Below are 26,715 nucleotides of genomic sequence, written 5' to 3' on the forward strand. Positions count from 1 at the left end.
ATGCAGGTCATGTCGCACGAACTGTATCATGTGACCGATGCGCCACTCATGTCTCCAAAGTTTTCCCTGCTTGAGTCACTACAGTAATAGGAACATTGCGTCTGCCTTGGTCCCCTTTCACCTCCATTGGTGTTTAGTTTCCATTTCCAGCTAAAGTGACTGCCAATACAATGGCCAGGCGTCTCTGTCACATGTAAGGTTGGGTTGTGCTGTTGGCCATCTAGGGCTGTAAGTGGAGGGGTAACATGATGCCCCAATGCTAAATCTGGAAGAGGGTCCATGTTATTGTATATGCCCCCCAGACTCCAGGGCCCAAGTGTGACTGTTCCTGCCCCCCACCTCTCCCTGCCTCTCTGCAGTCTGATGTATAACCGGCCTAAGGGGTTAGGAAAGTCAGGGCAGACTTCCATTACACCACTTTTCTGATACCCCTTGCATGAGACCAGCCCTTATGGGGACATCTTCTCCTCTGAGGCCGCAGAATGACCCCCATACCCCCTCCCCTTCCCGTGTGAGATACAATAATACAGAACAATACAATAAAAACATGTTCTGTACTGACAGCCCCTTTCAGCATAACTCCGGGGAGAAAACCTGCCAATATGTTGTATCCATATTTTCCAGGACATTTTCCCTTTCCTTGTTTTTAATTTTTTTTTTTAACAATAATTTGATGAGAATGGGAAATAATTCTGCTCATAATTCTTAAAGGGGAAGTGCATCTTTTTGCATATTTAGGCCACGTTCACAGCGACCGTTTTGTGACACCCGTCACACTCGTCTTTCAATGTCTCTGTAGAGTCTGTACAATAGATGCAGACATGACATTCATCCTCCCTATGCAGGCTTATAATATCCGGTGATCTTCCCAGATAACGTTCATGTATCACAGTCTTGTACCTTGTGCACTATGTCTGAACGGACAACAGAAAATATCTCTATCCTATACGCAGGTGCAGATGTCTCCGGACACACAGGGGGACGTGCCCAGAAGTCTAATCTCTGCATTCTCATGTAATACAAACTGTATCCTATTGGCATGGGGGGTGCAGAGATTGCAATGGAGCCCCCCGCTCCTGGTGACCCTAGGTCTATTATAGTATATATTCAAATTACAGCAACATATCCCCCATCTATAGGCATGGCAGGTACAGGGATTACAATGCGGCCCCCATTCCTGGGGACCCTAGGTCTATTCTAATATTATTCTATAATGTAAAATTCTGCACTGTGCAGCCATTTTTTTTTCTCAGTTTTACTCCATACAAGTACACAATGGGGAATATAATATTGGTATTAGACGTATATGCCAGTAATGTATAATGTTGGAATACCCCTTTAAGCAGTGCTCTCACTTTCTATACCAGCCGGGTGCTGGAGACACAACCCTGCTACACCTCCTGCACAAACAGTCATGAATCATTACTGAGGTGATGTTACAATGGAGAACCCAGGGCTGAAACAATGCGCTGGAATCCTTCCTTTTGATTCCATGGTAGACGTGTAAGGCTTTGGTTACACCCAGCTGACTGGTACGGGCCGTGCAGTCTGTGACCAGGGAGATAGGGATATACACTGACAACTGCTATCGGGCCACAATGATCAGCCCCAAGGGTGACAATCTGGGCTGACGGATGCTACTGTGGCTATGTGGATGGTAAATCTGGCTAGTGCAGGGCAGTCACTGCATCAGTCTCCTATTATAAGTAGTGGAAGATATTCACTACAGTATTGAAAATTTAAGTGCAATCTGATTTATCCTTAGGGAACAGGTGTCAAACCTCCGGCCCTCCAGCTGTTGCAAAACTACAACTCCCATCATGCCTGAACAGCCAAAGCTAAAGCTTTAGCTCTAGGATGGGGAGCCTTCGGCTGTCCAGGCATGATGGGAATTGTAGTTTTGCAACAGCTGGAGGGCCGAAGGTTCCCCATGCCTGCTTTAGCTGCCTTTTACATGCACTTACTAGTCATTGCTCCCACTAGCCAGAAACCTACTCCACACTGATGAGGGGCAAATACCCCGAAACAGCTGTCTGTGGATGGATACCTTGCTTGGGTGGTTTCCTTAATTGGAGACATTCCTTGGCCTGGTTGTTCCTTCCTGGAGGAAGCTTTACTGACTTTGAGAAATCTGATGGTGTCTCTGCAGTGTTCTTTTGCATATTTGCTTTAGCTGCCCAGGCATAATGGGAATTGTAGTTTTGCAAAAGCTGTAGGGCTGCAGGTTTGACACACATGCCTAAAGGGATGCAGAACTAGCCCATATACCTGGGCTATGCCGTATACAGTACCTTTCTGCTATATAAGAAGATGCCTATATTATAGGTTTCACATAATACAGATGTAGCAGCCCCCAACATTGGTAAAGAAGAAATAGGGTGATCGCAGTGCCCATGCATGGTAGGGATGGGACTGGTATCTACCAGACACCTATGGTATTTCTGCAGAATGGGGAATAAACTTTGATGCCTTGTTCCCTATTTGTGGTCTTAAGTATAGAAATGTAAAGAAGCCAAATATCCCCTTGTTTATATGATGAACAGGAACCGCGCAGTTACGTTTCAGGTCGGAGAGGTGGTACTGGGCTGGTTTCACATTCAGTTGAGAAGACAGTAGTGAGATAGTGCTGTCACATCATGTCAAAAGTTTTGATCAATGGCGGCGGTCTAGGTGCTCATACCCTCACCAGTTTCTAGAACATGGCAGAAGACGTGTGCTCTCTCTCTCTTTCTCTCCTGTGCCATGTGACCAAGACAATCTCCTATATGAAGACTATGCGGCCACCTCCAGTGTTGCATACAGAGTGGGGAGAAGCAGCACACTCGCACTTCTCCCTGCTTGTTCTAGCAATTGGTGAAGGTCTGAACTAACAGCTATCTCTTCTCCCTCAGTCGGCCTAGCCAGTTGTTCATGTGTTCTGTATGGAGAGAGGAGGGATGAGCCATTGCCAGACTTCTTTGGGTGGTTGAAATCTAACATGTAGGACCCTTCTCTCCACCAACATCATCTGTTATTGGAGTCAGCATGCCCCTATACACAATAGTTGTCTGATCCCGCTAAAACTGTCAGGTCAGGTGACCTTTCTTTAGTAAAGGTTCCTCTGCAGTCAACGTCAGGAATAGATACATATAGCAAAGAGCCCTACACAAGAATGGTATATACTCCTAAACAGCTCAGCATAAAACACCATTACCCATTATAAAGGAATTGTCATTGATTTGAACACATGACGACTTGCAGAAACAGCATCACACTGATCCATGAGTTGTGTCCGGCAGCTTCAATGCATTAAAATATATGGGTCTGGGTTGCAATACCACACACAACCTGTAGGCAGGTGTGGCACTGTTTTTCACATTCTAGCTAATCCTTTTAAGGCTCTCTTACAATCCAGGAAATTCATTATTTCAGCCTCTAGACAGTCTAATAGACAGTAGTAAGCCACTGGTTGATTTTAAAGTGACTATGGGCCTCCTTACCCACTGGGCCCATGATCACATGATCTGCTGCCCTCTGGTTTTTATGTGTGTTTGTCAGATGTTTTTATCACATACAGAAATATAATTTCAATCATATTATGAGTAACAAAAGCTTATATAGACAGTTAGAATGAGTTATTGCAGCAAGTCAATATTTGCAGTGTTTACCCTTCTTCTTTAGGACCTCTGCAATTCCCCCTGGCCGCTTTCAATCAACTTCTGGACCAAATCCTGACTGACAGCAGTCCATTCTTGCACAATCAATGCTTGCATTTTGTCATAATTTGTTGGTTTTTGTTTGTCCACCCGTCTCTTGATGATTGACCACAAGTTCTCAATGGGATTAAGATCTGGGGAGTTTTCAGAATATGGACCCAAAATCTCTTTGTTTTGTTCCCTGAGCCATTTAGTTATCACCTTTGCTTTATGGCAAGGTGCTCCATCATGCTGGAAAAGGCATTGTTGATCGCCAAACTGCTCTTGAACGGTTGGGAGAAGTTGCTCTTGGAGGACATTCTGGTACCATTCTTTATTCATGGCTGTGTTTTTAGTCAAGACTGTGAGAGAGCTGATTCCCTTAGCTGAGAAGCAACCCCACACATGAATGGTTTCAGGATGCTTTACAGTTGGCATGAGACAAGACTGGTGGTAGCGCTCACCTCGTCTTCTCCCAATAAGCTGTTTTCCAGATGTCCCAAACAATCGGAAAGGGGATTCATCAGAGAAAATGACTTTACCCCCGTCCTCAGCAGTCCACTCCCTGTACCTTTTGCAGAATATCAGTCTGTCCCTGATGTTTTTTTCTGTAGAGAAGTGGCTTCTTTGCTGCCCTCCTTGAGACCAGGCCTTGCTCCAAGAGTCTCCGTCTCACAGTGCGTGCAGTTGCATTCACACCTGCCTGCTGCCATTCCTGAGCAAGCTCTGCACTGCTGGTAGCCCGATCCCGCCGCTGAAACACTTTTAAGAGACAGTCCTGGCACTTGCTGGTCTTTCTTGGGTGCCCTGGAGGCTTTTTGACAACAATGGAACCTCTCTCCTTGAAGTTCTTGATAATGCGATAGATTTTTGACTAAGGTGCAATCTTTCTAGCTGCGATACTCTTCCCTGTTAGGCCATTTTTGTGCAGTGCAATGATGACTGCACGTGTTTCTTTAGAGATAACCATGGTTAACAGAAGAGAAACAATAATGCCAAGCACCAGCCTCCTTTTAAAGTGTCCAGTGTTGTCATTCTTACTTAATCATGACAGATTGATCTCCAGCCCTGTCCTCATCAACACCCACACCTGTGTTAATGGAGCAATCACTGAAACGATGTTAGCTGGTCCTTTTAAGGCAGGGCTGCAATGATGTTGAAATGTGTTTTGGGGGATAAAGTTCATTTTCTAGGCAAATATTGACTTTGCATCTTGTGACAATGACATAGTCTTCGGGAGGCCGGCCGAACCGCTCAATCCGCCCCTCATGCCGGCCCCCCTCTGCCGCGTCATAAATGTACTCAGCCCAATTGGCTGAGCATAACTGTGCTCAGCCAATCGCGGCTGAGCACAGTTATGACGCGGCAGAGGGGGGCTGGCATGAGGGACGGATGGAGCGGTTCGGCCGGCCTCTCGAAGACTACGTCATTTTCTTAAGTTGGCGGACGGGGGTCGACACGAGATGCGGTGAGTATAATGGACCACACTTCCGGGTCTAGCGTGGGTGGGGGGAAACATGGGGAAGGGGGCCATTAACTTACATAACACACATTACAAAGTTGTATAACTTTATAATGTGTGTTATTTTGTAAATAATTGTTTAGCGCCGCACTACCCCTTTAAGCTGATCACTCTTTATAGCATTCTGGAGTATATGCAAATTGTTATTTTAAAAACTGAAGCAGTAGACTTTGTAAAAATTAATATTTGTATCATTCTCAAAACTTTTGGCCATGACTGTATAGCACTTGACGAGCCTTGGTAAAGGTACCTCTAGGCATCTGGGCCTATGGTCTATTAACATCGAATTTTTGATGTTTTTGATAATTGAAATACAAAAAAGTGAGGGCTGTGGCATCTAAACTTGTCCATATACATTAGGTAAATATCAGCAGATTCTCACAATATCATGTGTATCGTGCTCTTCCCCAATAGCATGGGGTGTGTTAGAGTATCTATATCCCCATTCTTGTAATCTACCAGTCACTACTAGAGTTGTAGCTGGAATGGAGAACAGCTACAAGCATTGTTCTCTCTGGAGGACCCACCATGTCCATTCAGTACAAGGACAGCCTATTGACTTACCGTGTATATGGACTGTGTGTAATACTTGATTTGTCCTGTAGTGGCACTGTAGGGAAACAGAACACTTACTGACAGATTCCCTCAGTGCTGATCACTGGGATTTGTTATCGGATTTATCAATTTTTGCAATTATATTACATAACCGTCTGTGGTACAAGACTGTATTATGTACATATACACCTATAGTGGGTTATAGTATACACTTTGATACCTGACATTACACACCAGACCTCCCGCCAGGGTGCACACTCATTGTATACAACAGGTATGCGGGTCTTTAATAAGAGAGATTTTTTTCCCCTGGGCTGTGATTTGTGCACATCCAGCTATACATATATACACCTCCAGCTTACTGCAGACTGAACAATATAGCAACCAATATATAAAAGAGGAGTTCATGGCTGATCTGCAGCGAGGACTCTAATCTAGTAGAAGCAGACAAGTATACAGAGTCAGCCATGTGTAATAACATGGAACACAGCTCATAAATCTACATAGTGACACAGGCCCGGCCTCTCTTATCAGCCAATACCTTCTGGTGGTGTCTTATCTGGGAAAGGGCTTCCTCCTTAGTAACTCTATCTGTGACAACAACAACAACACGAACAACATAGGATACACAGCAGAGTCCCACATGATGAGGAAGAAAAAAGAAAAGCACAAGAATCAGCAGTGTGAGCACTGAAGGGTTAAGGACGACACGCTCCACTAGCCTTCAGTAATTCTTTTTCATCTTGTAGGATCAGCTCCTAACCCTTGTGATTTGCTCTTTGCACCTTGTTTCTTTTTAGTGTGAATAGCAGATACAGTGATCTTTTCTTTGTCTTTTAAAGAAGAACTCCACCCCAGTATTATAGTCACAGCGCAAGACTTATCACTACCCCTAAATCCTTCTCTTCTGAAGTCTTTTCCAACACAGAGCTGCCGATGTGATACTCAGATAGAGGATTTCTCCTCCCCAAGTGCATAATTTTACATTTGGAAAGGTTGAACTTCAATTTCCACCACTTATCTAGCAAAGCTAAATCATTTTCCATATTACTGACACCTCCAGGAATATCAACCCTGTTGCACACTTTTGTGTCGGCAGCAAACAGACAAACTTTACCTACCAACCCTTCTCCTATGTCACTTACAAACATATTAAAAAGAATAGGACTAGGGATGGTCCGAACCGAGTTCGGTTCCGAGTTCGATTCCGTGGACAGGGTGGATACAGCGGAAGGACGGCCTGGAAAACTGGGATACAGCCATAGCCATAGGCTGTATCCCAGTTTTCCAGGCGGTCCTCTTGCTGTATCCACCCGCTGCACGGAGCGGCAAGACAGCATGAACTGATGCCAAGTGTTCGGGTTCATACGAACCCAAACCTCGGCAGTTTTGCACCATCCCTAAATAGGACCCATAACAGACCCTTGTGGCACACCACTTGTAACCAGTTTCCGCTCGGAATATACACCATTAACAACAACCCTCTGATATCTATCCTTCAGCCAACCACAAATCCACTGAACTATCCAGGGATTAAGTCCAATTTTCTCCAACTTCTCTATCAGCTCGTTATGGGGAATTGTATCAAAAGCTTTGCTGAAGTCCAGATAGGCGATATCCTCAGCACCACCTTCATCCAGCACTTTTGTGGCATAATCAAAGAAATAAATGAGATTAGTCTGACATGATCGGCCCACAGTAAAGCCATGCTGGTTTGGATCCATCAAATTGTTGATTCTTAGGTGATATTAATTATAATACGCATTGTGTCCCTGATATTTATTATTATACGCATTATATTCCTGATATTTATCATGATATGCATTGTGTCCCTAATATTTATTATAATCCACATTATGTCCCTCATATTTATTATAATACGCATTGTGTCCCTGATATTTATTATAATACGCATTGTGTCCTTGATATTTATTATAATACGCATTGTGTCCCTGATATTTATTATAATATGCATTGTGTCTTTGATATTTATTATAATATGCATTGTGTCCCTGATATTTATTATAATACGCATTGTGTCCCTGATATTTATTATAATACGCATTGTGTCTTTGATATTTATTATAATATGCATTGTGTCCCTGATATTTATTATAATACGCATTGTGTCCCTGATATTTATTATAATACGCATTGTGTCCCTGATATTTATAATACACAATGTGTCCCTGATATTTATTATAATACTCATTGGGGGACATTTCTGTCTGCTAGTGGATTACACCACCAAGAAGGTGCAGCAAGGCAGGGAGGAGGTGTGGCCTCCACCTGTGCCAGATTTACCAGGTGTAAATTTAGCTAGCAGGCGTAATACTGGCAGAGAACTACACCTGCTCTGGTCCTGTCAGATTTAGCTAATAAATTATTATTCATTCAATTGACTTATAGGGCCACTTAATATGGTGGTTTTGGTGGTTTCCTTACAGGAGCCATCCCTTGGCTGGGTCCTTCCCGAAGGGATATCTGGCTAGTCCTGTGTTTTGAGACTCTTTGATGAGGCTCCACGGACTCCTCTTTTGCATATTCATGTTTCCCAGGGGGCAATGCACCTAGGACTTCACTGCATTGAGCGCTTTCACTAGCAGCCGGCGGTGTTGTCGTTTGGCTGGTCTCCCTGAGATCAGCGATGTGTTTCTCTTTTGTATACACCAGCACCTGATTGTTCAGTTTTATCCGCAATGAATTCTGAAGAACCCAGTTCCGACCAAGTGATACATACAGTCATAACAATTGAGAGGGGGGTCTCAAGCAATGTGCCTCCTCATAGTTCAGGGGTTTCCACTAATCAGTTAGACTTGCCATAAGGGTCTACAGACCCTGAATCAGCAGGGAATGCTATGTATTTAAACTCAATAGGCTACAGAATTGTACCTGCTGCTATATATACAGTATATGAGTAGAAGTAATGTATATACCAGGTAAATGCAGTACAGTATACATGGAAAGTTGGTGGAGAGATGCCAGGTCCTCGGCACTGCTGGCACCATCTTTATTTGTGGGTATATCAGTCTACAAACATCCTGCAGCTAATCAGGGCCCGAGCCTTGTTCTGCATAAGATAATACATGATGGTCAGGCCCGGAGATGATACGTTCTGAGAGTTGTGAGAAAATCAAAGGCTCAGACAATAGGATTGTTTTTCTGGTTAGATTTAGAAAAGGAAATGAGCAAAGCAAGAATCATCTGCAGAACAGAGTCCCGATTATCGGAGGAAGTGAGGAGAGGCGTATCAGCCCTGAGCAGGGGAAAATCACACTGTACTCTCACTGTCATGAAGGACATACAATAATATACAGTATACCTACTGTATATACACTGCGGCTTGGGGCCCATCCATATCATGTTGTGCCCACAATTGCTGACATATACTGTAGTGTTCTCCAGACGGGCCTATTAAGCTTAGTGGACTGAACATAGGCTACTAGTGACTACAGTCGGCCCATTTCCAGAGTGTATATCAGAACGATATCAGATTGGGAAATAGACCTAACCTCCTAGTAGACTATGTTCAGTCCATTAAACTCAATGGGCCCAACTAGAGTACGCCGCAGTATATATTGGCATACCAGGTTGCTTACATATACCGGCAGCAAATGGCCAAAACGATCTGAATGGGCCATATTGACAAGGCCTATGACCTCTATTGGGTGAGTAAAGGATGCGGCATTAAAGTGATATTGTCACCCCCTTTACTCTATGTGCAGTTCTCCGCACCCTCCACAAGCTCAGATGCTGAAAATAACATATATACCAGTGTAAAATTTGTTCATGTCTTCTTTTTACTCTAAAATTGCATAATTTCATAGAAGTTGGACAGTGTCACCTAGGCGGGGCCTCAGAGCAGTTAGGCCCCTCCCCAGCCGGGAGATTAGGCCCAACTGCTGTGAAGCTCCGCCTAGGTGACGCTGTTAAAAGATATAATGAGGCTAGTTTAAGGGGGATGACAGTATCACTTTAAACTGCTTTCCCAGCTTACCATGACTCTGCCGTACAGTCTTGGTGCAGGATGTCAGTGTTCTGTGGTTCCATATTAAAAAACAATGTTGCCTTATCGAATATTTACCATGAGGAATATTAAATGTTTTTCCTACAGGCCTCCAGGAACCCTACACAATAAAGATTCATAGACCCATCATCCCAAGGACCAGACGCTCAGCCAAGTATAGGCTATAAAGGTTTAAGTCCCAAATAACTAATTTATTGGCATTTATGGTACCACTGTTTATAGTATTGCAGTTAGGGATGGTCCGAACCCGCCGAGGTTCGGGTTCGGATGAACCCGAACGCTCGGCATCGGATTCCCGCTGTCTGCCCGCTCCGTGCAGCGGGCGGATACAGCGGGAGGACCGCCTGGAAAACTGGGATACAGCCTATGGATATGGCCCGCTCTCGGTAATGATTCCCGCTGTCTGCCCGCTCCGTGCAGCGGGCGGATCCAGCGGGAGGACCGCCTGGAAAACTGGGATACAGCCATAGCCATAGGCTGTGTCCCAGTTTTCCAGGTGGTCCTCCCGCTGTATCCACCCGCTCCACGGAGCGGGCAGACAGCGGGAATCTGATGCCGAGTGTTCGGGTTCATACGAACCCGAACCTCGGAGAGATCAGACCATCCCTACTGGGAATTACTTGTTATGTCCAAAGGTAGCTCTAAGTAGCTGTACATTTCTCCTGCAGTGGCCACTATAGGCAAAATATGGTATTACATGGTGTCCATTGGAATGAATAGGCAATAATATAATACCTGGTCATGCTGAGTACTCCAGAGGAGCAGACGCTCTTTGAAGCAGCTATATTCCAGTGATTAGAACAGTAAACTCACTTTGTGATAACCATTTGCCTTATTATGTGGATGAAATTATTGGATGAGAACATATTTTTAGATGTTGGTGCAACTGCACAGAATTTATTACAGACCATAAATGTACCGCTGAGTTTATTGCTCTTGACTACATGGTGTGAAGTTCCACATATTGCCGTCAAGACTTTATGGCATCATCATACAGGAGTGCCATGGGAGCAGCAGAAATACCGCCCCGGCCCGCTGTCATACATCCCCAGCCATTGCCCGGAGCTGACGCTGCCTCTAGGGGCTATTTTTAAGCTTCCTTGTCAGATGATACATGTGACATTTTGGTGTCACAGAGTCTGAAGTGACAAGGCTTTAAGCACCTTAAATGTTCCCTAAGGAGTAGGCCGTGCGGTCACAATGTGTCATCACATAACTCTGTCACCAGATACTGCTCTGCAAATAGAAAATGGTAGGACAGGTAGGGACAGCTGCCGTTTTATTGTATTGTCCGGTAATATACACATTTCGAAAACTATATTACAACAGGTTGTCTTCGTGTAGCTCTCTAGGGTTATTTCTTCTTGCCGGGTAATATCTGTCCTATATTAACCTTATTACAAGTCAGCAAGAATTTTACTAGGTCTGTTATTAGGAGTTTCTTCTAATAGACATAGTGAAGCGATGATGTCATCACTAGGTCTAAGAGATGGAATCGCTATCCTAATAAGTAACAAGTGATGTCATTACAGATCACTAATTATAAGTAGTGATGAGCGAACATGTTCAGAAATGTTCATAAAACATGATGCTAATTGTTCCCCGATTATAATGATCATATATTCGAACATGCGAACATTTATCTTGCGATATAACGCAACTGCGGAGGTTTGAACGTGTGGGGAAGAAAGGTAATGTAGTAGCCACATTCACTACTGTCATTACTGTGATTGGCTGTACCATTAGCGTCATTACGTACGTTACATACATGCTATAAAGACGCGACGCTGAGTGGAATTTTCTCACAGTCTTTCCTGATTCTTGTGCCGTTCAGTAGGGAGAGTGACACGAGCAGGGACAGCAGCTGAATTTAGTTAACAGCAGTGGCGTCGCTAGGCAGTTTTATTCGGGGCTCATGCCCCGAATAAAATGCCTGCTGGGGAGAAAAGCATGGGGGAGAGAAAGAGGGGAGAAAAGCATGGGGGAGAGAAACAGGGGAGAAAGTAACAGAGGAGTGAAATGGGGGAGAGAAACAGGAGAGATAACCATGGGGGAGAGAAACGGGAGAAAAGCATGGGGGAGAGAAACGGGAGAAAAGCATGGGGGAGAGAAACGGGAGAAAAGCATGGGGGAGAGAAACAGGGGAGATAAGCATGGGGGAGAGAAACGGGAGATAAGCATGGGGGAGAGAAACAGGGGAGATAAGCATGGGGGAGAGAAATGGGAGAAAAGCATGGGGGAGAGAAACAGGGGAGATAAGCATGGGGGAGAGAAACTCAGAGGGCCCGGGCCCCGGATGTTTTAGGACCCTAGCAACGCCCCTGGTTAACAGCAATATTCATAGTGGTAGTTAGTCAGTGTAGGGAGGGAGAGCTGACCGAGTAGGGCTTAGACCGTTGTGAAATTGTCAGTGTGGGGAGGGGGACAGAATGCAGCATTTTAGCACATTAGGATTCATTACTTAACCCTGTAGTGACCAGGGGTCCTCTGTGAAAAAAACTTAAGAACCCAACAGTCCTTTTTAGGGGTAACATATATATATATATTTCTGCATGGGGCCATGATGCAGATCATAGTCCATCCTGTCCATTATCTTCACCATATATTTGAGTTGTCCAAGGCCAAAAGGAGAGGCTTGCTGGGACATCTTACTTGCTGAGATGACTGTGCGCCGCAGCCTAGCATTCCTCACGTGTATTGCATGATACATGTATGCACGTCATTGTGTATATATGCATGGGCGAATAAGAGATACGCTAATGCTGAGCACCTCATAATTGTTCCTCTATTACGTATTTAATGCTTTGCACCTAATAATCTATACTCATGTGCGTAACTCTATACTGAAACGTACGTTTCTACTGTACATTCTTTATTTGTTCGTGAATGTTTGGTGAACACGAACTGATCACAATCTTTTTTCTGTTCGTGTTCAGGATCCAAACCGAACATCGGAACGTTTGCTCATTACTAATTATAGGCAATGACATCAATTTTCCCTAATAAATGTGGTGACATCTGAGGCCACTGATCTTAAGCGATGACATCAGCGATCACTTCGATTAAGGGATATCAATTATCACTGATCATAAAAATGTGGTGATGTCAGAGCTCGCGGGTTACAAGTAATGACATCAGAGTTCATTGATTACAAGTGATGGTATTAGTTCTCACTAATCATAAGAAAAGTTGGTGAAATCAGAGTTCACTGATCATAAGTGATGACATCAGAGATCACAGATAAGTGATGACATCAGAGATCACAGATAAGTGATGACATCAGAGATCACAAATAAGTGATGACATCAGAGATCACAGATAAGTGATGATGTAATCACTAATTTTAAGGAGTGAGCAGTCACTAATCCTAAGCTAATGCTCCCTCTCTAGTTATTTAAAGCTAGTGATAAAGGTGGTGATATCAGTACACACTAGACGATAACATTGTGGCTGGTTTCACTGACGGGGCAGTCATCAATCATAAATTTAAAACCTATTTATAGGCAATAAATTTCCTTTGTGACATATGCCCTTAAAATGGTGAGAGCTCAGCCACGTCTGCCATTGCAGGCCACCTGGTCTGGTCAGGGAGGGATTCAGTGTGACTCCTATCCTCATGGTAAGAGTCCTGGGGGCCTCCATCAATATACTGTCTCTTGGATATGAGGTTAGAATACCCTTAAAGGAATAGAGTGAGGGGGCAGAGGTCAGATGCAATTCCATGTCACCCATGAATTCCGCATACAATGACTGTTACCTCCCACAGCCCAATATTAGAATGTATCACGCAGCTGGGAGGTCTTGTGATGGCTTCTTCATCACCGTGTCAGGCATTGGGCCAGATCAAACACTGACATATTTCCATCTGGTGAGAATAACAACCTGAGTCATCCCTTTCCAGGGAAGAAAATATTTAGGGCTTGGGAGTTGGTGTGAGCCTTATATTAGGGAGTTACCGTATCTGCTGTGGGTAACATTGGCAGAACAGAGATCCTCATGGGCATCCCCCTCATCCTTAATTACTAGATAGGAAAACAACTACAGACAGTGCCCAGGGCGTGGGAGGGAAACCGCTCTTTGTAGCCTCGTATGTCATGTCCTCTTACGATTTACCATGTAGTAATAATACAGCCATACTGTGCAGTCACATTGGTTTAAGGCTTCTATGTAACTCTATCTATCTATCTATCTATATCTATTATCTATCTCCTATCTATCTATCTATTATCTATCTATCTATCTATCTATCTATCTATCTATCTATCTATCTCCTATCTATCTCCTATCTATCTATCTATCTATCTATCTATCTATCTATCTATCTATATCTATTATCTATCTCCTATCTATCTATTATCTATCTATCTATCTATCTATCTATCTATCTATCTATCTACTACAAGGAATCGTCCACAGCACTCCAAGATCGGTGAAATCAAACGTGATTTATTTCAAATCATAGTGATACAGCATAAACAGTCCAAAGCTTTATGCTGTATCACTATGATTTGAAATAAATCACGTTTGATTTCACCGATCTTGGAGTGCTGTGGACGATTCCTTAAAGTATATACTAGAAGGTTACTGGTCACAACCATCTGCTGGCACCTGCAATTTACTACACAGTAGTGCTGCTTACCCGATTCTTTGGACTCTATCTATCTATCTATCTATCTATCTATCTATCTATCTATCTATCTATCTATCCATCATCTATCTACAGATTGAGAGTGAGCAGCACTGCTTGAATCAGTATATAGGTGCCATCAGTCCACGTCCTGACCTCGGACCGAATTCATATACCAGTAGAGAGTCCGCGGCACACAGTTAGTAGTGAAGAAAAAACTGGTTTATTCAATTCATCAAGGTGCAGCAATCCAAAAATGCAACGTTTCGGTGGTGCGTGCGATACCACTGAAACGTTGCGTCTTTGGATTGCTGCACCTTGATGAATTGAATAAACCACAGTTTTTTCTTCACTACTAACTTTGTGTGCCGCGGACTCTCTACTGGTATCTATCTATCTATCTATCTATCTATCTATCTATCTATCTATCTTATACAATAAGAGCTGTGACCATAGAAAGTAAGTCAGGCCAATAGTTTTTTTGATTGATCGTCTGTAATATATATAATTTTCATGAAATAATTTTTACTACCATAAGTAATGACTGGATTGTCTATATACCGTGTGTCTTGTACTGGGGGGGATAGATCAGAGTGTAATATATAGCATTTTAGTATAGAGTAATAGAAGGTATTTTATTCACCTTAAATATTTTCTGTGACCCTGTACGTTTTTCCCAGGATTCTGTGTGACGGAGGTGACATGACATTCGGCCTTCTAGCTGTACACTGTGGGGGAGGGACTCGGCACCTGCTGTAAGCTGGGGGGTAAAAGCTGTCAGCATTTACATCTATATGACCTGGTGCACCTTATCCTCCAAATTTAGACCCAATGACACTTAAAGGTTCCAAGCAGGAGGGGTATGTGACCATGCTGAGCCTCTGTAACTACATCATCACTCCAGGCATGGTGACACCATACTGGCTAATAATGCATTGCCTGATCCAACAGAAATCCAAGAGGACACCAACCAACCCATTCCAATGTAAACCGTATGGTGGGGGGAGGGGGGTCCGCTGCCGGGCTGTATCTGTCTACCTCCAACCAATAAAAGAACCTTGCAGAAAGACATAAGCCAAACCAGAGTCTGCTCCAAAATCAACAAGGTACAATCTTACCAGGCGTCTTGGTCTCTGCCAATGGTTGAGTATTCTGATGACCAGGGCCTGGATAAGTGATGTCACGGCACCCAGCATGGTGGCATCACATGGGAGTGGAAAACATTCAAGACAGGCACTGAAATAGAGTGAATGTAGAAGGTTTTGCATATTGGTTACACAGTGGGCAGGAATCTTAGTGGTTATAATCGTCCCTAGCATGGTGGTTACACACCACAGTGGCACTCAGGCTTGATAGTTACAGGATAAACACTTGTTATACAACATGAAGCACAGTGATGGCTTTGGATTCAGTCCTTAGTTTTTTTCTGTTAAAAAGTCTCCTTGTGACAGAGATGCAGTGTACAGTATACTGTACGCTCTAGTCTCTGTGCTCTCCTGGTATCACCCTGCTGGGCATCTACCGCCCTCTGGCCTGTCTCTCTCGGCAGCTCTACGACAGGTGCACACTACACACATACATACTCACATCCTGCAACATTCTTAGCAACAAAAACACACACCTATATAACGTAGGGCAATCATGATACACAATATCTTACCCCTGCGTATTGAAGAAGTAATAATCTTACAGGGACCGGTGTTCTAGTAAGGCTATGTTCACATAGCGTAAGAGATCGGCCGTTCCATGACCCGGCCGGACCACGTAACGGCCGGTCTCTAAAAAAAGATCATATCGGATGGTACTGCAGTTACCGGACGGATGATCTTTCGGGCCACAGTGTTCTGATGCAGACGCATCCGTGCGCGCCTGCATCAGAACTTTACACTGCACGCGAGCGGCCGGATCTGCTCGCTCCACAGTGTGCACTGACATGGGTTTCTGCGGCTGCTATTCAGTGACATGTCAGTTGTTTGTGGCGCCGCTAGGGATCCCGGCCGGAGCGTATACTAAGTGTATACGCTCCGGACGGGATCCCATAGACAGCAATGCAACGTATATTCTCGTAATAATCACGGTCGTTGTACAATGGCTGTGATTTTACAAAAATATACGATGTGTAAACATAGACTAACCCTGTATCTGATTACACAGGGGCCGGTGTTATAGGATTGTATTGTTGTGTCTGATCACACAGGGGCCGGTGTTCTAGTATTGTATTGTATCTGATCACACAGGGGCTGATGTTCTAGTATTGTATTGTATCTGATCACACAGGGGCCGGTGTTCTAGTATTGTATTGTATCTGATCACACAGGGGCCGGTGTTATAGGATTGTATTGTTGTGTCTGATCACATAGGGGCCGGGGTTCTAGTATTGTATTGTATCTGATCACACAGGGGCCGGTGTTCTAGGATTGTATTGTTGTGTCTGATCACACAGGGGCCGGTGTTCTAGAATTGTATTGTATCTGATCACACAGGGGCTGATGTTCTAGTATTGTATTGTATCTGATCACACAGGGGCTGATGTTCTAGTATTGTATTGTATCTGATCACACAGGGGTCAGGGTTCTATTATTGTATTGTATCTGATCACACAGGGGCCGGTGTTATAGGATTGTATTGTTGTGTCTGATCACACAGGGGCCGGTGTTCTAGAATTGTATTGTATCTGATCACACAGGGGCTGATGTTCTAGTATTGTATTGTATCTGATCACACAGGGGTCGGGGTTCTATTATTGTATTGTATCTGATCACACAGGGGCCGGTGTTCTAGGATTGTATTGTTGTGTCTGATCACACAGGGGCCAGGGTTCTAGTATTGTATTGTATCTGATCACACAGGGGCCGGTGTTCTAGAATTGTATTGTTGTGACTTATCACACAGGGGCCGGTGTTCTAGTATGGTATTGTATCTGATCACACAGGGGCCGGGGTTCTAGTATTGTATAGTATTTGATCACACAGGGGCCGGGGTTCTAGTATTGCATTGTTGTGTCTAATCACACAGGGGCCGGTGTTCTAATATTGTATTGTATCTGATCACACAGGGGCCGGTATTCTAGTATTGTATTGTATCTGATCACACAGGGACCGGTGTTCTATTATTGTATTGTATCTGATCACACAGGGGCCGGGGTTCTAGTATTGTATTGTATCTGATCACACAGGGGCCGGGGTTCTAGTATTGTATAGTATTTGATCACACAGGGGCCGGGGTTCTAGTATTGCATTGTTGTGTCTAATCACACAGGGGCCGGTGTTCTAATATTGTATTGTATCTGATCACACAGGGGCCGGTATTCTAGTATTGTATTGTATCTGATCACACAGGGACCGGTGTTCTATTATTGTATTGTATCTGATCACACAGGGGCCGGGGTTCTAGTATTGTATTGTATCTGATCACACAGGGGCCGGGGTTCTAGTATTGTATTGTATCTGATTACACAGGGGTCGGGGTTCTAGTATTGTATTGTATCTGGTCACACAGGGGCTGGGGTTCTAGTATTGTATTGTATCTGATCACTCAGGGGCCGGGGTTCTAGTAACATTTTATCTGATCACAAAGGGACCGGTGTTCTAGTAACATTGTATTTAATCCTTCAAGGGCCAGTGTTCTAGTAACATTGTATCTGATCACACGGGGGCCGGTGTTCTAGTATTGTATTGTTGTATCTGATCACACAGGGACCGGTGTTCTAGTAACATTGTATCTGATCTCACAGGGGTCGGTGTTCTAGTAACATTGTATCTCATCACACAGAGGCCGGTGTTCTAGTAACATTGTATCTGATCTCACAGGGGTCGGTGTTCTAGTAACATTGTATCTCATCACACAGAGGCCGGTGTTCTAGTATTGTATTGTTGTATCTGATCATACTGCAGTCAGTGGTGACAGTACCTGTATATTGTTTGCAGACAATGGAGCAGATAAAAGTCCGGGCGTAGCAAAGCCGCAGCCACATGATTTCCATTGTGCCTGTGTATATTCTGGACGCGTAATCCTCTCTGTTTATCCAGTCGCATATTGTGTTACTTCTTTCATTTTGCTTTTGCTGGCTGAATGGGGAAGCTTAATACAAACACATGAGATTGAATATCAGGGAAGGAAATTACCGTCTGCTCTGTGTCTATTGCGGACACCATGGTTGGAGGTGGTAGTGATCATGGTGATGCTTAGACCTTACATGATAACCTACAGTACCTTGCAGAGCTGAATTTAGAATTTTTGAAATTCCTTTAATCCGGAATCCAATGATCCAGAAATTGTAATTATCTAACACTTCCCATCTATCTGTTCATCCATCCATCTGCTATCAATCCAATATCTATCTATCTATCTATCTATCTATCTATCTATCTATCTATCTATCTATCTATCTATCTATCTCCACGTTTTTCTACCCTGCATCCATAAGATGTATAAGCTGCAAACTCACTTTTTAAAACTGGCGGGCTGTATTGAAATTAGCCCCAGGTAGTCATATCTGCAGTGAGCTGCTTTCAGGTAGTCACGGTCCCCTGTGCGTTGCCCGGCTGTAATCACGCCCCTCTGGGCGTAATTCAAGATGCATAATTGCTGTGACATCACGCAGGTGTGCCCCGTTCCTCACGTCGGCATGCCTACGTTCTCACTACGCCTTACCTGCACAGTACAGCGGGTCCGATCTCTGCTGTACTGTGCAGGTGAGGCGTAGTGAGAATGTAGATTATCAATCTTGAGGTTAGTTAGTTTTGGAAAAAGATGTCAGACATCTGATCACAATCAGGGGCGTAGCTAGGATTTATTGGGCCCCATACCAAAAATCCTTAACGGGGCCCCCCCTCCCCTACGCATAACACACATAAATATATATATATATATATATATATATATATACACATACATGCACATAGGCTTGTTGATGTGGCCAAAAACTAAAATCTCTTGTGACCAGAAGCAGCTACAAGAGTGACTGGCAGAGCAGACAGCCAATGGCTTCTTGCTCTGTCAGTCCACTAAATATAACTATAACAGCCCATTAGGAGCCCTTATGGTTAAATACATAGGTGCAGGAGCCGACTACCTTCTGCTTAACCCCTGGACGACTAAGGAGGTACAGGTACATCCTTTCCTATGAAGCGCGTTCCGGAGCAGTGGGACTGTGGGGGTCCCGATCGTTTTAACTGACCGCCGGAGGTCTTTCACCTTCCTCTGTGCGGTCCGTTCGGTGCTCTACTGGTTAAGTCTGCCACAGGCAGGCTTAATCAGCAGAGCACCTATCACACTGATCAATGCTATGCCTAAGGGTGCGTTTACACAGACAGATTTATCTGACAGATTTTGGAAGCCAATGCCAGGAATGGATTTGAAAAGAGGATAGATCCCAGTCTTTGCATAATGACCTGATCCCCGTTTATAGTCTGTTCCTGGTTTGGGCTTCAAAGATCTGTCAGATAAATCTGTCTGTGTAAACGCACCATTAGGCATAGTAATGATCAGTGTGCATAATGTAATAATTGTATGTAAAAGTCCCCCAAGGGGACTAAAAATGTGTTTAAAAAAAAGTAAAAATGTCTTCATAAAAGCCCCAAAGCCCCTCCCCCAATAAAAGTTTAAATCACCCCCTCTTTCCCATTATATAAATAAAACTTAGAAAAATAAATAAATTAACATATTATATACTGTAGCGTGCGTAATTGTCCGATCTATTAAAATATAACGTCATCACTAATGGCGAACAGCGTAGATGAAAAAAGGGAAAAACGCCAGGATTACCGATTTTTTTTGTTACCTTATATATAAAAAAAATTATAAAAAGTGACCAAATGTCCGATCTTCACAAATATGGTATTGATAAAAACTAGAGATCATGGCGGAAAATGACACCCCATACAGCCCCATAGGTAAAAAACTAAAACCGTTATAAGCGTCACAATAGGCCCATTTTATTAATAATTAATTGCAAAAAAAAACTATTTCGCAAAAAAAAAATATATAACATTAGAGAATCTGTGTAACCTGCATATGGTTGTGTTCGGACTGACCTATAGAATAATAGTATCATGTCGCTGTTACCATATAGTGCATTACGTAGACACAGGAACCCCCCAAGAGTTAACCTATTGCATTCTCTTTTACGATTTCACCAATTTATATCTTCATAAATAATATATTTGGGATTCCATCATACATGTTATGGTAAAATGAAAGACCTCATTACAAAGTACAACTACTCCGGTAAAAAACAAGCCCCAACATGGCCCTGTAGATAGAAAACTGAAAGTGCTAGAGCTCTTAGAAGGGGAGGTGGAAAAAACGAAAACACAAAAATGAAAATTTGCACGATCCACTGGGTCATTTTGGGCCTGGTCCACTGCTGCAGTGTGTAAGTGACCCATATTCTCGTATATGCTGCAACACAAACAAGAGTTAAAAAAGAGATCTCTGCGTCACTGCTAATGCACTGATAACCCCTGACCTCTGGCACATTTTCCTACTTGATTCCAGCAGAGAACAGAGGCCAGGGGTTATCAGAGGAGTGAAGCAAAGATCTTCTTGTCCTCTGCATATTAACCCTTTTTTATGTTGCAGCATGTAAGTGAACACTGGGTCACTTACACATTGCAGTACATAAGGATTAAGCAGAAGGACACAGGAGACTCTTTATCTTCCCTGTGTATCCCCGGGCCCCCCTCCCCCAAGGGCCCCATAGCAACTGTCTACCCTGCCTCTATGGTAGCTATATATAAAATATATGAATGGACAGTACAGATCTTTCTAGTGATCTCCTTACACCTAAGCCTGTAACTATGACAAGGGGGCATCCTCTACATCTAGAGCAAAGAAGGTTTCACCATCAGCACAGACGCGGATTCTTTACTGTAAGAGCAGTGAGACTATGGAACTCTCTCCCACATGATGTTGTCATGGCTAATTCATGATATAAGTACAAGGGAGGCCTGGATGCTTTTCTTAAAAAAAATATTACAGGTTATGGACATTAGATTACATGTGATAGACATTGATCAGGGGATTATTCTGATTGCCATTGGAGTCAGGAAGGAATTTTCTCCCTGTGATGGGGCAATTGTCACCTGCCGCATAAGGGTTTTCGCCTTCCCTTGGATCAACACAGTCGGGTTTCCCTAAGTGAACTTGATGGACTCTTGTCTTTTTTCAACCTCACTAACTATGATACCATATGTAAAGAGGTTATCCACGACAAGTAGAAAACATGGCCGATTTCTTCTAGAAACAGCGCCGCTCTTGTCCGCAGTTTGGGTGCGGTATTGCATCTTCCATTGATATGAATAAAGCTGAGTTGTAATATCACTCACAACCTGAGAAAAAGGAAGCCACTGTTTTTCTTCACCTGGGATAACCCCTTTAAATCCCCTTACAACACATTTTCTTACTCCAGGTCCTAGTGTGATAAGTACCTGTGATTACTCATTGGTCAGGTCAGCTATCTGTTGTCTGAGGTTCTATTGGCTGCCCATACGTTATACCAGTATAACATGTAATATAGGGAAGCTCCACCATAATAAAATGCAGATGCAGCAGCCTTTCCTCTTGTATGTTGGAGTATTGGAATTTCAATGAATAATTTAGCTGTGGCTTGTGTTACACAGGGAGGTTAACTTTCAGCACTCGACTGCCATTCTTCTCTATGTGGCTGCAGTGCCGTGACTATATAGGCGCTCTCTGTATATAAGCCGGCAGTGTGCACCTTATAGGAAGGTACAAACCATTGCCTTCCCCTGCAAAGATTTTTTCTAGTCCACAGATATGACGGCACCAGGGGGGGTGATGTATCTGTGCAGAAACAGAAACTGATCCCATTTACTTCTATGGTTTAAACATAGCCAGCTAGTGACCACTCTTTTCAGCCATAGAAAAAATTAGTGTAGAAAATGACCCGAGTGTACTCACTGGGGCCATAGAAGTAAATAGGGTATGTGCCACACAATTGTGATGTGAATGCACCCTGTGAATTTGTAAAACTTACTCTCTAGAATCAAACTGGTGTGAAAAAATTATATACTGTATATTTGTAATTTATTTCTATTTAAAAAAAAAAAAAATCTCTAGTCTTTCAAAACTTATATGCCCTGCAGGTAGTGGTGTATTCTTTTCAGTTTGACACAGTGCTCTCTGCTGCCACCTCTGTTTATTTCAGGTACTGTCTAGAGCAGGAGAGGTTTTCTTTGGGGATTTGGACAGTTCCTGACATGGACAGAGGTGGCAGCAGAGAGCACTGTGTCAGACTGGAAAGAATACACCATTTTCTGCAGGACATACAGCAGCTGATAAGTACTGGAAGACTGGAGATTTTTAAATTGAAGTCATTTCTGTATAACTTTATGACACCAGTAAATTTAAAAACAAACTTTCCCCCCCCTCTGGAGTACCTCTTCAAACCATGTCCTGAGACCAGCCAGGATAACCCCAAACCATTCCTTCCCCAAAATGCTCACTATTGGATGGGTAAATAAAAAAGAACGCTGTCACCACAAGAGCTGTCACATTAAACCTTTTACGTCTGTAACGTAAAAGACTGAAATAGCAGGTATGCAGGTCTGTAAGGGTGCCTTTACACAGAGAGATTTATCTGACAGATTTTTGAAGCCAAAGCCAGCAATGGATTTGAAAAGAAGAGAAATCGCAGTCTTTACTTTATGGCCTGTTCTCTGTTTATAGTCTGTTCCTAACTTTGGCTTCTAAAATCTGTCAGATCAATCTCTCTGTGTAAAGGCACCCTCACTGGTCCTAACTAGAGATGAGCGAACCTGGAGCATGCTCGAGTCCATCTGAACCCGAACGATCGGCATTTGATTAGCGGTGGCTGCTGAAGTTGGATAAAGCCCTAAGGCTATGGGGAAAACATGGATATAGTCATTGGCTGTATCCATGTTTTCCAGACAACCTTAGAGCTTTATCCAAGTTCAGCAGCCACCGCTAATCAAATGCCGATCGTTCGGGTTCGGATGGACTCGAACCCGAACCCAGTTCACTCATCTCTAGTGGGGACGATGAATGGAAGAAAATATGTCTGACAGGTACCTTAAAATAATCCTCACAACATTGTTCCATCTATGGGGACTACACCCTGTAGGCGTCTCACTGTCATGTCATTGGGGGTGCTGCAATGTTATGGAAGGAAATAGGCAGAGTACTGAAGAGAGATATATAGTATAAAGTTATTATTTTTCCACTAGATGTAGATATGGATACGGCTTAGGCCATGTGTTATATTGTCAGGACATAGTGATCTCTCTGTGTACTAACCTACAAAGTATATAGTTGGCTTCACATATACATACTCCTATGGGTACTCCTCCTCTTTAGCCAAATGTTGTGAATAGCTTAAGGGGTACGCCGGTGAAATGTATTTATTTATTTATTTATTCATTCAGCTGGTGTAAGAAAGTTATACAGATTTGTAAATTCCTTCTATTTCAAAATCTCCAGTCTTCCAGTACTTATCAGCTGCTGGATGTCCTGCAGGAAGTGTTGTTTTCTTTCCAGTCTGACACAGTGCTCTCTGCTGCCACTTCTGTCCATGTCAGGAACTGTCCAGTCCAGTAACAAATCCCCATAGAAAACCTCTGCTGCTCTGGACAATTCCTGACATGGACAGAGGTGGCAGCAGAGAGCACTGTGTCAGACTGAAAAGAATACACAACTTCCTGCAGGACATACAGTAGCTGATAAGTACTGGAAGACTTGAGAATTTTTAAATAGAAGTAATTTACAAATCTGTATAACTTTCTGATACCAGTTGATTTTATTTTTTCATCCCGCTAGAATTGCCCTCTAATGTACAATGGTCAAGACGAGCTCCCCAGAATGATACAATTCTTTATCACTAGTGATATATTATAATGACTTGCCCCCATCAGTCATCCATGTTCAGGTCTTGGTATTGTTTCTTATACTCAGTCCAACCATGAAGCCAAGTTAAGAATAAGAATGAATGGATTATAATAAACGAGAGTGAAAATCAGCACCATTGTTGTCCACAGACTGTGCTGCTACTGTAGCTGCATTGTGAAAAGGCCGCAATACCACATACAGCCTGTACATGAAGGTGGTGCTGTTTCCGCAAAACAAACTGACTTTTTTTACCCCTCATCTTTTCATACTGTCTTTCTCAGTGCCGCTTTTGCTAATTCTTCATGTTATTCATAGCAGTATATGAAGAGACTTGTATTTATAGTTCTTACATCTTATTTTCTAGGCTGGAAGCGATGGAGAAAGTATCGGGAATTGCCCTTTCTCTCAGCGCCTCTTCATGATTCTTTGGCTTAAAGGAGTCGTCTTTAACGTAACAACAGTTGACCTGAAGAGGTAGGAATCCTTCCATTGTGTTCCAGAGTCAACACATATATACAATGGTGGCTGGGTGCAGGTTTATTAGAATAGAAGAAATAAGAGACACAGTGGATTAAAGGGGTACTCTGGAGGTATCAAAAAGGTATCAAATCAACTGGTGTTAGAAAGTTCTTCAGATTTGTATATGACTTTTATTTGGAAATTCCATTACTTATCAGCTGCTGTTTGTCCTGCAGGAATTGGTGTATTCCTTTCTGTCTGACACAGTGCTCTCTGCTGCCACCTCTGTCCATGTCAGGAACTGTCCAGAGCAGGAGAGGTTTTCTATGGGGATTTGCTACTGCTCTGGACAGTTCCTGACATGGACAGAGGTGGCAGCAGAGAGCACTGTGTCAGACTGGAAAGAATATACCACTTCCTGCAGGACATACAGCAGCTGATAAGTAGTGGAAGATGTGAGATTTTTTTAAAATTTACAAATCTGTATAACTTTCTGTGACCAGTTGACTTGAAACCAAATACTATGGGGGGGGGGGGGGGGGGGGGGATTTACGAAGACAGGCGTACAAGTACGTCGGTCTTATATAAGGCCCCGCTCCCTTTTTGCAGAAGGATTCACTGAGAGGCGTATGCCTCTTAGTAAATCCGGCCAGGCGCCCGAATCTGCTCCCGGCGTACCAAATCTACACCTGCTTCCAGGAGGTGTAGATTTGTGTCATGAATTGCGCCTGCGAGCTGGCGTAAATCATGATAAATAAGGGGCAGGAGGAGACCACGCCTCCTCCTCGCCTCATCAAGACAGGCGAGACAGGCATATGGGAGGCGTACACCAGGGAGAAGGGGCAAATCTGCACCTTCTCCCTGGCGTAGGCTTCTTAAATCCCCCCCCCCCCCCATATGTTTACTTTTGATATATACATAGGATGAGCTGAATGGTATATAAGGATTTTATGTTATACCTCTTCCATATTATAGAAAGCCAGCGGACCTGCACAACCTCGCCCCGGGCACACACCCGCCCTTCCTGACCTATAATGGAGAGGTAAAAACAGACGTCAACAAGATAGAAGAATTCCTGGAGGAGTCGCTGGCACCACCGAGGTAAATGCCATGGAACACAACGCTCTTCTCTGCCAGGAAATCTTGGCGATCGGTGGATGAGTAATGGACACCATGGGCCGAGCGATATGTATTATGAGATTATGGCTGTGGTTGTCATACTGGATGAGATCTCGCCTCTTCTCTTTGTCTCTTTGCAGCTTCCCACTTGCTTTATATTCTTGTCACATTATGTTATTGTATGTTTGTTCATTGCTGCTTTGTGTCTTCTTTTCACTTCTATTGAGCTGTAAAACACACAGAGCTTTGTGCTTACACCTGTGGCTGATAGCCCCAGACAAGATTGTTCTTACTTTATCTTCTGACTGTGTATAGTGACTGTGTCAGAATACATATACACCATGCACAATATCCGTCTTGCATCTAGAATACTTTTCATGTTTACAGTGGTCTGTACACGGTCTTTAATGGCCTATCTTCTTGGGTCATTGTTTTTTTTTTCTCTGAATTTTACAGGTTTGGATATTTTTGGCAACTACTTATTGTACGTAAACTTTATGTATTACTATTCTATCTAAACCTGGGCAGATTATTAGTTATGTTCTGCTTATGGTCTGTAAGACCAGCACATGGACTGTATATCACTGGCTGCACACAGATGTGTGGACAAGGCCAAATACTTCTCCTACTTACAAGAATATAACTACTATAATACTGCCCCCTATATACAAGAATATAACTACTATAATACTGCTCCTATATACAAGAATATAACTACTATAATACTGCCCCTATATACAAGAATATAACTGCTATAATACTGATCCTATGTACAAGAATATAACTACTATAATACTGCTCCTATGTACAAGAATATAACTACTATAATACTGCTCCTATATACAAGAATATAACTACTATAATA

At 43.3% G+C, this 26,715-nt stretch overlaps 1 protein-coding gene across 2 annotated transcripts in view; it reads left to right on the forward strand.

Moving 5' to 3' along the window:
• CLIC5 (chloride intracellular channel 5) overlaps nt 1–26,715 on the forward strand; it is a 72,735-nt gene that overhangs the window by 21,837 nt on the left and 24,183 nt on the right. For both annotated transcript variants that reach the window (XM_069975866.1, XM_069975867.1), the window contains exons 2-3: nt 24,637–24,746; nt 25,707–25,832. In XM_069975866.1, coding sequence (XP_069831967.1) covers nt 24,637–24,746; nt 25,707–25,832 — 236 coding nt within the window. The remainder of the gene's footprint in view (nt 1–24,636; nt 24,747–25,706; nt 25,833–26,715) is intronic.

The sequence above is a fragment of the Dendropsophus ebraccatus genome, chromosome 6, assembly GCF_027789765.1.
Source record: "Dendropsophus ebraccatus isolate aDenEbr1 chromosome 6, aDenEbr1.pat, whole genome shotgun sequence".
Classification (NCBI taxonomy): Eukaryota; Metazoa; Chordata; class Amphibia; order Anura; family Hylidae; genus Dendropsophus; species Dendropsophus ebraccatus.